This window comes from Vigna unguiculata, chromosome 4 (genome assembly GCF_004118075.2).
Source record: "Vigna unguiculata cultivar IT97K-499-35 chromosome 4, ASM411807v1, whole genome shotgun sequence".
Classification (NCBI taxonomy): domain Eukaryota; kingdom Viridiplantae; phylum Streptophyta; class Magnoliopsida; order Fabales; family Fabaceae; genus Vigna; species Vigna unguiculata.
Genome location: NC_040282.1, coordinates 10,180,004 through 10,192,128, shown reverse-complemented (window position 1 = coordinate 10,192,128; position 12,125 = coordinate 10,180,004). Strand labels below are relative to the sequence as shown.

At 33.3% G+C, this 12,125-nt stretch overlaps 1 protein-coding gene and 1 long non-coding RNA gene across 2 annotated transcripts; both read right to left on the bottom strand.

Moving 5' to 3' along the window:
- Positions 1–1,754: 1,754 nt before the first annotated feature.
- LOC114181191 (heat shock protein 90-1-like) lies at positions 1,755–2,291 on the bottom strand. Its single transcript, XM_028067564.1, has 3 exons — positions 2,214–2,291; positions 2,002–2,137; positions 1,755–1,909 (listed from the first exon to the last, which is right to left on the bottom strand). The coding sequence occupies exons 1-3, from the start codon at positions 2,289–2,291 to the stop codon at positions 1,755–1,757; spliced, it is 369 nt and encodes a 122-aa protein (XP_027923365.1).
- An 8,922-nt stretch (positions 2,292–11,213) lies between these two features.
- LOC114181114 lies at positions 11,214–11,574 on the bottom strand. The gene is made up of 3 exons (XR_003603753.1): positions 11,526–11,574; positions 11,349–11,453; positions 11,214–11,263 (listed from the first exon to the last, which is right to left on the bottom strand). It is a non-coding gene; the product is annotated as an uncharacterized LOC114181114 (long non-coding RNA).
- Positions 11,575–12,125: the final 551 nt, after the last annotated feature.

Sequence of the window (12,125 nt, the reverse complement as noted above, 5' to 3'; positions counted from 1 at the left end):
CGAATAAACAATTATAATGTAAATACAAAATAAGTTGTAACATTGATGACAATTTAACACTATCATAGGATAGTTGGCTATATTCACAAATAACAGAGTAATTGTGACACAAAATTCCATTACAATGATTGGTTGTATTTTATTTATAGTTTCCACTTAGCCATAAAGGGGGCATAAATCGAGAGAACTACAATGAGAAATTGACAAGCCACTTTGGATATTTGTAGGAGAAAACTCTAATATAAGTAGTCATAAGTCATTTAGGTGAAAACAAAAAAAGACACTAAGTATTTATCCTTCTATTGGAAAGACTTTTCTTATAAAGTATTATTTGGCAATTACGTTTATGTACGTTGACACCAAGCTTCTCAATCAGGTTGGTTCTTAAGTCAAACCAAGCTAGTTCACCATCATTTGTTTGGAAGAGTATATTGCCCATATTACTTGTTCCAATAGGAAACGAAAGTGAAGGTAAAGGTCCAATAGTAAAGAGTTTAGTCCATGTTTCCTTCTTGCCAACTTCAACCAAAATTGATATGTAAAATATAGTTGTATCTTTATAACTTGATATTAAAGCAATTGACCCATTTAAGAGAAATAAGTGTCTCATCACCAAACACAAATTAAAATCATTGTATGTTTTTGTGGGTATATCTAAGGGTGTGAGGGTTGTATAACATACCTCATTGCTTATGTCAAACGAAACCAAATATCCTTCATCACCATTGTTACACAACCAATGACACATTCCATCTAAGTAGAATCTATTATTAATACCCTGACAGTTAAGAAATTTGATATTAAGTTTCCTCCAAGAATTGCTTCTTAGGCTATAAATCTCCCAAAACCGGTCATATTGCCATTCGTTATGATTAATCTCAACCAAGTTTCCTTCTTCATAATAACATACTTCTCTAATCACTTTATAATCATCTCTAGCAATATCATACCCAAATCCTTCATATTCAATCACAATATCAAAATAATATGGTATATCCTCAACTGGGCTAGGTGGAGTGACCTTACATTCATTGGTAGAAGGATTCCATAAATACACAATGGCCGTTCTTTCTAGGTAGAGGCAAATAATTCCATTAATACTAGAAGAACCCAAAATATAACATCCAGGACCATGACCTTCTATACGTGGATTTGGCCAATTTAATATTTCCAAATTTTGAAACTTCTTACCAAAAAGTGAATATAAGGAAGACTTATCATTATTCTGGTCGTAAACTAGACTGAGGCATAATAAGAGAGAGCTACCATCAAAGTAAGAGTTTTGGTTAGATATGAAATTATTATAAAAGAGGTTCATGAAATTAGGATTTTCCAACAAGAGAGCCCATGATTTGCATATGCATCCACATCTTTTAAGAGATTTCAATGACAATTTGAAAAGAATGTTGAATGCAAGATGATCTGGTAAGTGTTTTCAAAGATTTTGAGCCATAAATTTATTGTCCATCTTTTGGTCGTGCAACCAAGTGTTAATGAGTTTCCAATGGTCTTTGGTGTTCTCGCTCCAAAGGTAAATAGGATAGGTAATTTGTTGGCAATCTTTGCTAATGAGATTCTTGATGGTGGTCTCCTCTAAATACTCTGACTATTTGCAATAATAAGTGAACAAAAGATATAACAAATCATGAGAATGACTTAAGTTAAACAAAAGAAATGATTTAAAATATGGAATGAATTAATTTGTGTACTTGATCATCCTTGAGGAAAAGGGTGATTTTAGTTCCCCTGGGGAGTCATTGGTCATTGATATCCGTGGTTAAAAAGCAAGAGGAACTAGGTTGAGAGTCCCAAATATATTGGTCATGGTCATTATGCTTGGAGGTGAGGATAACCTTATGAGCAACTAAATAACTAGAGTAGAAGCCAACGCCCAAATTATCGACAAAATCTAAAACAAGCACACACACACACACACACAAATGTGAATACAATTAATGACAACGTAATGCAAATGAAAGTGGAATATCACCACCTACCTACCTGCTTTGGTCATGCCAATACCATTGTCGATGATAGAAAGTGTTTTGTTAACCTTGTGAATGATTAATCTAACAATTAGTTCATTATTTAAACAATTTTTTTTTGTGAGCCTCTCAAATTGGATTTCATCCAAAGCCTGTGCATACATACCGTAATCAATAACAATTACCAAAAATTTACAAATAGAAAATCAAATTTAAATGATAACTTACATTAGAAGCATTGATGATAAGTTCACGAAGAAAAATTCCTTTGTTAGAATAGAAAGTATTCTTCACCAAGCTCAACATCTCGCTCTTCTCACCTTCTAACACCAAGATCTTATCATTTGCCATTACAATTCCATTGGAATAATAACAATCTGATTGAATCAATTTATCAAACAAAACCACTCACAATCGAACATTTGTATTTGTTAACTACAACCACCCACTATAACTATTTAAAACAAAATCATTATCCACATTAATTTTATTTCCTTAAATTAATATTAATTAATTAATTATTAAACTTAATTAATAAATTGGCTTTAAAATTATAAGTTAATGTTTATTAATCAATAGTTTTCTTAAACTTTTAAACAAATAATTATTTTTTTCTTGTAAATTATTAATGAAGTAATTATTTCATTGGAGCATGAACATATTGTATTTAGTTTTCAATATTCAACACAATATGATTAGATATAAATGGAACACTAGGAATAAAACAAACAGTGAAACAAATACTATTGAAAAATTGAATTAAATATAAAATAAAAGGAGCAAAATATTCTACAATTTAAAAGTTTACAAGTTTTCATAACGTTAAATTTTTACTAATATTAATTGTTATTATTAAGTTCTATATGTCTTGGGTGGATACACTGGTCTAGCCCAAATGTTTATGGGTACACCACTCGTCTAGTGCAATTCTCTTTAATTGTTTTCCATTCATATATGAGTGTGACCATATATTGGTTGTGCATGTTAAAACTATATTATAAATTTTTAACTTATTTTAGATCCAATTTAGTTCTACTATACACTAGTGCATATTTTGCTTTTTCCCTCACCTTATAGGCCTCGGTTGGCCAGGAACCGAATCATATAATGGCGCGATGACATTTTTGCAATTCCAGACAACTTTTATGCCTCGGTTCAGCAAAAACCCGAAGTAAAAGAAGGTTATATGCTTCGGTTCAAAAACAATGGTGCCAAAAGATAGTTATATGCTTCGGTTCCAAAGACCCGAAACCAAAAACATGGCTAGATATTTTAAAAATGCCACTACCGTTACGTCTTTGGCCTCAGGTGGCATTGAACCGGGGCCAAATAGGGCTATATGCCTCGGTTAATAATTGAACCGAGGCCATATAGTTTAATTAGGGCTCAAAAATCGCGAAACCCTCTTCTTCTTTCCCGTGCTGCATTTCTGCTCTCCCTCTCTCTCTCTACAACCTACTGCTTCAGCCACCTACCACCACCACGCGAAACTCTGTAACCACGTTGTGCTACCACTATGCTGCTTTGGCCACCGTCGCGCCTCGCCTCTGGCCACGCTGTAGTTGTCGCTATCGTCTCTCTCTCTCTCTCTCTCTATCTGTCTGTCTCTCTCTCTCTCTCTTCTGATTCCAATGAGCAACAATGCCTTAAGAAAGCGTGCGACATCGATGGTGGCCACCCAAAACCTACTGCTTCAGCCAACCATAACCTTCGCCGCCGAAGCAAGCCTTAATGCCTTAGGAAGAGGACTTCGTGGACGAAGGCGTGTTCATCGACCAAACCCTTGTTTCAGAAGATGAAGAGTCCATCATTCTCTGCGACATCAAGAAGCGACAGGCCCTAGTTGCGCGACTATCCAAGTGGACGCGTCCTCATCTCTCTGATGATTACGTCGCACAATCTTGTAGCATCGGTGTGTATTTTCCGTAAATTGTTTTCCCTTCGCCTAGGGTTTTGTTTTGCCCTATCATCGGTGGAGTTTTCTTGATTTGTGCTCTGAGTTTCTTTGTCTGGCTTTTAGTTTTTTCAGCAGCTGGAGATTGATTATGTGATCTGGGAGAGTCACAGGGAGTTCTTTCCGAATATGTCTGGACCTGCTGCCATTATCAGAATATTTGGTGCTACAAAAGAAGGTTTGTTCGTGTTTATTTTTTATTTATGTCACAAAATTTGGTTTCTAAGAAAATCGGAGATAAAGATTGTTGATTTGTTTGTTTATAGTGTTGCCCGAGCACGTATGGACGAAAGAAAAACCTGAATGATCCACGCAACAAATTGTCTCCAGTTTTAGAAATTTGTAACAATAAAGAGAACTGTAGTACTTGATGATACATTTGAGCGTTTCTATTGGTTTTTTAACACTAAGTCAAGTGTGGTTTCGACTGGTCTAGTTTTTAGGGAAAAAATGTTGGCACTAAACCAATACGTTCTTCTAAGTGGAGATATGAGCAAATCAATCTCAATTAGATGGCCTTAGTTCTTACTATAACCGAGGCCAAAGGCTCTTCGAAATTTTTAATTAAAAAAAATATTGTGAACCTATGGCTTCGGTCATTCTGCAACCGAGGCAGAAAAGTGTTTTTATGGCCTCGGGTGATAACCGAAGCCAAAAGGCACCTCTTTTGGCTTCGCCTCAATATGCCTTGATACTAAAACCAAGGCAAAATGACAAAAATAACCGGGGCCAAAAGCCCTTAATGCACTAGTGATATGCAAGAACGATATATTTCAAATTATAAAATTCTATGAAAATAATTTATGTAAATAAGATTTTAAAATCCTAATGAGTCTAATTTATTATATTAATAGGATTGTAAAATCTTAAAAAACGCAATTACATAATGGCATACAGTAAAATCTTACTAAGACTATGTGATTCTCTATCCTCATAAATCCCATACCATCACGCCATAAGACATGCCTTACTTATCCTCTTACCTCGATTGGAAAAATACCTCACTCTAAGATAAATCCCTAATCTAATTGTCATTTTCCAAGTCTCTTATTTTTGAACTATCCTTAGGTTTCTCTCAAGTCTAAAAATACAAAGAAGGATTAAATTGTTAAGAAAATGTCCAACACCTTATGAAAACAACAAAGCACAAAGCATGATTATGCTTCATTTGTAAGACACAAGTTTCGATAAGCAACAAATCATGAATACATAAGTGTTTTGTCTATTGGATGATATAACATTATAGACTTGCTACTACTTTTGATAAGCATTTATGAGCTCAAACGATAAGCACGTAGCTTTAAGTAAACATCATATTTTACGTATAATCATTTACTTATTCTATGTTGCAAAGAATGTTAATTTTCTTCCTATGATCAACAAGATCCTCTTTTAAGCTTTAATCACATTAATAATCCCTTGGAACTCGACCTAAAGCTGGTTTGCCTCACCAACTCTATGATGTAAACTAATGAGTGCAAATTTGAGTAACAATTTAACTTCTAAACTTAGTATAGGTTTAAAAGATCATTCTAAGTCAAGAAGGGGGGGAGGGTGGTAGAAGGGGGGGGGGGTGAATTTGATGAGCATTAAAAAATATGTCCAATTGAAACTTATGAAAACCCTTTTAACACGAATTCAATTGACCAGTAAATATGAGATGTATTGCTGCAGAATTACACTTTTCAATCGATTAAAAATAAAAAGAGCATATTCAATCTTATTGTAATCTTTTATATACATATATATATATATATATATATATATATATATGTGTGTGTGTGTGTGTGTGTGTGTGTATATACACACACACACATATATATATATATATGTATGTATTTTATAAAAACTTGATTTATTAGTTGTTTTGGAAATTGTTTTGCTAAAAAAAATTGCAGTTGTTGTATTGTTTGAATGGTAGGTTGAGGGAATTGAATTTGCAAGGTGTTGAATATTTAGACGTTATGTAAAAAACAATTGGAAGTGCAGGTAAGCTATGTCAAATGTATGAAGTTGTGATATGGTTTATCCATTGAAAATTTAATGTATGTGACGATTTCAGTCATTAAGTATTTGAGGTAAGAGAAATACGTGGGTGTCGTGTTTCAACCATGTAGCTTATAGTATATGGTGCAGTAGAACTAAGTTTGATTAACGAGTCCATGGCAATTTGATAAATGTGTTTGTGGATAAATATTTGGTATAGATGTAGAAAAATTTTATGGTATACACATATGTATTACTTTAATAAATATGATGGTTAATATTGGAAGCTATAAGCTTGATAAAATTATGAAAGGATATTGGACTGAGTTACGATTATGTGTTTATATTTTGTTGGGTGTTACAATATATTTTGTTGATCAAATTGATGAATTGGAAAATAGGTTGTGAGATTTAGTTTTAATGGATGAAATTTTAGTATTTAATCTTTGTGTAGTAATTTGAGGTAATTGAAACTTTAGGATGTTTGATTATTGATGTAGGAAGGGCAATTTGTAGTCAAAGCTCATTTTATTCTCAATTATGGATGATAATATTTTGTTACATTGATGAGGAACTGAATGGTTTCTTAAGGTCATAAGAGAATAAGTTAGGTAAATGAATAATTGAGTGGATGCTAAAAGATTAATTGGGAGCTGAAAGAGAATATGATGAAGTCATATTCATATGTGTTTCCTAGTAAGTACAATTTTCAGGGACAAAAATTTTTCGGGTTGGGAAGAATGTAAGACCCATGAAAAATAATTATCATGAGTGGGTGGTCAAGGGTTTAAATTTCTAGTGTGAGCATTTAGAGCAATTTTATTTTCAATATTGTTTTATAATTGTTTAGAAATGCTTATGTGTGCTTTTGGTCGTGACTTATATTTTATAATGATTTATAATTCATTTGGAATATTGTAGTTTAATTATTTTCTTGAATGCATTATTGTGTGGATATTATTGTAATGTTGTTGTGTGTGCTAATGTCAAGAAAAATGGGATAGCTGATATGGTTTGGAGTGTTGTTTGAGTTTTAGGGATTGTGTGTTTGAATTTTGGCTAGAGGAAAAAAGATGAAATTGTATGTGATTTGTTTTGGTAAATTCGTGGTGCACCTTGGAAGGTGAAGAGTTGGGACAAATACATTGTTAAGTGCAGCCAATTAATCCTAGTATTATTTATTTGCAGCCAATTAACCCTAGTATTTTTTTTATTATGACTATTAGAGAAATAGAGAGGTTTTATGGATAAAATAAATTGGAGTTGGTGGAGAAAAGAAAAGAGAAGGCAACATGAGATTGAAGAGAAAGGGAGGAGTGGGCAAAGTTATGGTAGTCTTTTTTATGGAATTACAGGTAAGGGGAACTCCACCATGTATCCATGTTTTTTATTTATTTATATGATTGCTTGGTCTTGGATATGAGAAGAATGTGTTCTACTTGGAAAAAAAGGAATTTGTGATTTGGTGTGAGAACTTGTTTTATGGATGTGTGTTGGGTGGTAAGGTTTCTTAATGGAGATGCAATGGAAGCTATTTTGATTTTTCTGTTTGAATTGTGATGGGGTATGGGATTACATGGTCTTCTAATGTGAATGGTTAAGGAATAAATTTTAAGAAGATGAATTTTGGCCCTATTTTGTGGATGGATTCATGGTGTAAAATTGGGTTACTCTTTTTCTTTTTTTATTTATCATCTTGAAGTTTTGAGATAATTTGGTATAGGCAATGATTACGACTGGTTTATTTCTTCTTTTCTTGAAATTGTGATTTTTGGGCTATGGAGAAGGAGGCGATTGGGAGGTAAGTTGGTTGAAATTGTATAATTTTGGTGTGTTGATATTTATGGTCCTTAAGACATGAGAAATTTCATAAAGTCTGTTGGTAAATTTGAATGATAGCAATTTTTGGTTGGCTATGAATCTTGGCATTTGGGCATTGGGAATAGTTTTCTTAATTTTTGATAATGAAAATTTGGGGAATGATGCAAGAGAGAAGTGCAATTATGTTTATGGAAATTGCATTAGAGTTGATAAGTGTTTTGAGGTTAACGTTGGTCAAATTAGGTGAAAGGTTTATGGAGTGAATATGGTCTCATGTTTTTCTATTTGTTTTAGGCAAAGTGAGTATACATATATTTTGGGTTCTATGTTTTAGAGTTGAAGTAGATGGTGTGTAATCTCACATGAAGATATTAATATAAGGGTTCTCATGATGTGTGCGCATTTTATGGTTCATGGGAATGATACGAGATGGTTGGTATGCTTCGTACATGTTTTGGATGCGTGGTATGTGTGAAACAGGTGCCTTATTCATGAAAAAACACTATTTTCGTATTTTGGCCTAGTAGGGACTGTTGGGCACTGACTTCCTTTAGCCAGGCCCTGAGTCTTAGGTTTTGGGGTCGTTGGGTGCTGGTTTCCTATTGTCGAGTTCCATGTCTCGAGTTTTTGGGTGTTGGGCACCAAGTTTTGGGCGTCAAACGCTACTGATTTTATAGTCTCTGCAGTTTTCATAAAGTTATGTTTTTCTCTTTGTTAACCATCAAATTTTGGTGAAAGTTTGACAGCGAGTCCATATCATGTTATTATTTAGTTTGAACAGTATGATCTTAGTTTGGAGGTCTGTAGTTGGAGATATATGTTACACATGATTTTTTTTTCATTAGTGTATTGTGTTGATATTTTGTTGTGATAAATTGGTATAGGCTCTATTCGTAGTGTATTGGATATTCGGCATGATGAATGATGTATGTTAAGTATAATGATAAGGATTGTATGATGTAAATGTATTGTGATACATGTGATGATGAGGCCTTGATGTGCTTGTGTGTTTATTGATCTTGCATGCAAATAATCATGTGATTGTTGATTGATGTTTGATCATGATGAGATAACGTATACTTGGATATGAATATATTGGAAGGTATCTCAACATAAATTGTACTGGAGGTGCACTTCGTTGAGGCTCCATAAGAGTAATGGGAAGTGGTGCACTTTGCTGAGGCTCGATAAGAGTGATGAGAAGTTGTGGACTTCGTCGAGGCTCTTGATATTTGTAATGTGAGAGTAATGGGAAGTGACATCTTTGGTAAATTGCATATGAGAACTAGTTGGGTGGTTAATTATGAGATAATTCCATTCCCTTTAATATTACTTAGTGGAAATATGTTGATGATTACATGCCATGGCTTTGAGAACATGTGATAGTTGATAGCTTGGATGAGTTATGATATGTTATGGCAATGCTAAGTGAGTTGTATGTTGATTTGTGTGATATGTTACATAGTTAGCTTACCCTTGCATGTTTGTCGCTGTTGTTTCCATTTGCGATGATCGTATAACTTGTGTTATACAGAAGTAGATATCGATGCAGTTTTAGCCAAAGAAGGTTACGGTTAGGAGCTCGTAGGGAAGCTTCAAAAGTTTTTTTTTCGTTTTAAAATGTTCCTTTAGCTAAAGCTGTAATAGTCAGCTTTTTCGAGGTTTAAACTTGAAGCATTATATTAAGACTTGTTTAGACAATTTATTCCAATTGGTTGGTTAGACCATACTTGGTTTTTATGAATAAAGTTGTTGTAGATGGATATTTTTTTCAGTTGTTAATTTGAGATATAATAATTGTGAAAACTCCTATTTTGATAGGATGATACTAGTGATTGTGTTTTGAGTTGGAAAGATTTTATTTTATACGTGACATCTCAAAAGGGATGTTACAAATGGTCTTGCCAGAGATGGAAAGGATTAATGACCGAATCGTTGGACGTTCTTGGTTTCCTGGGAGGGAGATTAGAAAGGGGATGAACATGTTATGTTCCTTGAGGTTGAAAGTTAGGTGTTTGTGATGATGAAATTGATCCTTGAACATATATCACTACAAGAAATCTACTTCTTATCTATGCTAGTTTTTCGTAAGTAATATTCACTTTTCGTAGGTAATGCGATGTTATTTACGAATTACCTACGAAGCAAATTTCGTAGGTATTGAGCTGGTAGGTAACTTTATTTACGAAATTTTGTCTTCGTAGATAAATTACCTAGGAATATTATCTATGAAAAGAGGATGCAGATAATTATCTACGAATTACGTACGAACATGATTATCTACAAAAATAGTTGTGGATAATTTACAATTGGATTTATTTACGAAATATTTCGTAGGTAACTTATCTACGAAAACTGTCACGGGTAATTTATCTACGATATTCTGCGTATGTAATTTACCTACGAAAATCTTCGTAGGTAAGTTATCTACGAAAACTTTCATAGGTAACTATCTCCAACATTCTGCATGTGTAAATTATCTACAAAGATCTTCGTAGGTAATTATCTACAACAACCTTCGTAGGTAATTTACATACGAAACTTTTTGTAGGTAATGTTATAATAAAAAATTTAAAATAATTTTAATTTCTAAAAATTATTATTAAATATTTTAACATATATTGATTGATGTCAGGACTCACATCTAAACTCTACCTGTAAACAATGCAGTAGACAATTTTGTCTACTTAATTATAACTCATAAAAGATTCTAAAATAGAAAATGTAGTAGTTTTATATCATAGACAAGAGAAGTAATGTCTAGACATAAAAGTTGGCCTCCACCTGTAGATCCTACAAACATCCCAACATTCAAATAACACATTCAAGTATAACAACATAGTTTTCCAAAGGTTTAACATCATTCATATCATCACATCAAAACATTAAAAACAATAAATATAAAATAAAGTAGATAACACAGATTAAGAAACTAACAAATAATCTACATAGGTCAAGTCCTACAATTTAAAAACAAACTAATTTTACCCCTAGTTCAACAAGTCCTACAATTACAAACCTAACTAATAATCTGCATAATGAGAAGAGTTTTGTCCATGATGGTGGTCCCTCTCTTGAGCATCATCTTGGTTTTGGTCCTCATTTTGTGGTTGTTCATTGACGTCTTGCAAAATGGTTTGTGCAGCGGGAGGAAGAAGAGGGAGAACAACAGTTACTAGGGATTCTAATTTTCTCTACAGTCGTTGATTCTCCTCCCTAGATTGACGAAACTCCTCCCTAGATTGACAAATTTCTTCTTCCAACCTTAGAATCTTTTGTGAATCCATAATTGTAGAACTAGATGGTTGTTGTGTGAAGGCTTCCCCGCAAAGATGATTTTCATTCAGTTTTCCAACCCCATATACCGTCCCTTAGGATTTTTGCCACCAGTAGCAGGTAACCAACTTTTTTTCCTTAACTTCTCTTCCTCACTAGGGTCCAATAGAGATATTTCTTCTTCTTCACCTCAAGTAGCAGCCTCAGATCTTGCTTGGGAAAATACAATTTGAAATTCCTCCTGTTATTCAAAAATAGACATATTATATAATGGCAAATCTTTATATTTAAAAAGGAGGAAATATCTAAGAAGTTAGAGAAAATACATATGTTTGTTTAGATCTGTGATCTACAAAATCACCGGTATTCTTTCGAACATGAGTATGGTGGAAAAGGTCATCAAAATGTACAGGACGACCCAACTATTTTGCCTATAACAAAAACTAATTAATCATGATAAAATAGTAATCAAGGTATATAACAATATTTTTTAATGTTCATACCATGCGAAGGGCATGCTCATGGATGGTGATTGAGCCACCTGTGTGCAAAAATCCACCCTTCTCAGATTCTCGATTCTTTTGATTACGAGCACTCTTTGATCGAAACTCGGGTTGGTTCCACTGAGCAAGCAAACTGTTCCATACTCTATCAAACATCCAATAAGGTTTTTTCCCAGTTTTTCTTGCTTCCATGAAGATTTCAGAAAGTCTATGAGAGGGCTTTGTGTTGAAAATCTTTATAATCTTCTCCTCATGTTCAGGTCTCCAAGTAACCTTTCTCTACATTAAGAGATAATATAGTAGTTAAGATATTGATTATTACAGTAAACAATATATGCAAAAAAATTAAATATGCTTAATTGAAATTTTTAGTAAAGGGTAGGTTACAAATATAAACTTACCTTGAACATTTGAAAGAAGACCTCCTTCTCTTCATCTAACATTGCACCCCAAGTCAACCATCGCTCAAAATATTGTTGCTTAATTGTCTTTGTGATTGCGTTGGAGGCAACTCTACTTGGGTAAAATCTAAAAATATAAATACATTGATGAAAATATGATGTCAATATGAAAAAAAACCATATAATATAAAGGAAAAAA

Coding starts and splice junctions, on each gene's coding strand:
- LOC114181191 (XM_028067564.1), bottom strand. CDS start 2,291: ATGTTGAGCTTGGTGAAGAATACTTTCTATTCTAACAAAGGAATTTTT. Junction 2,138..2,213: donor TTATCATCAATGCTTCTAAT/GTAAGTTATCAT, acceptor ATGTATGCACAG/GCTTTGGATGAAATCCAATT. Junction 1,910..2,001: donor TATTGGCATGACCAAAGCAG/GTAGGTAGGTGG, acceptor TGCTTGTTTTAG/ATTTTGTCGATAATTTGGGC.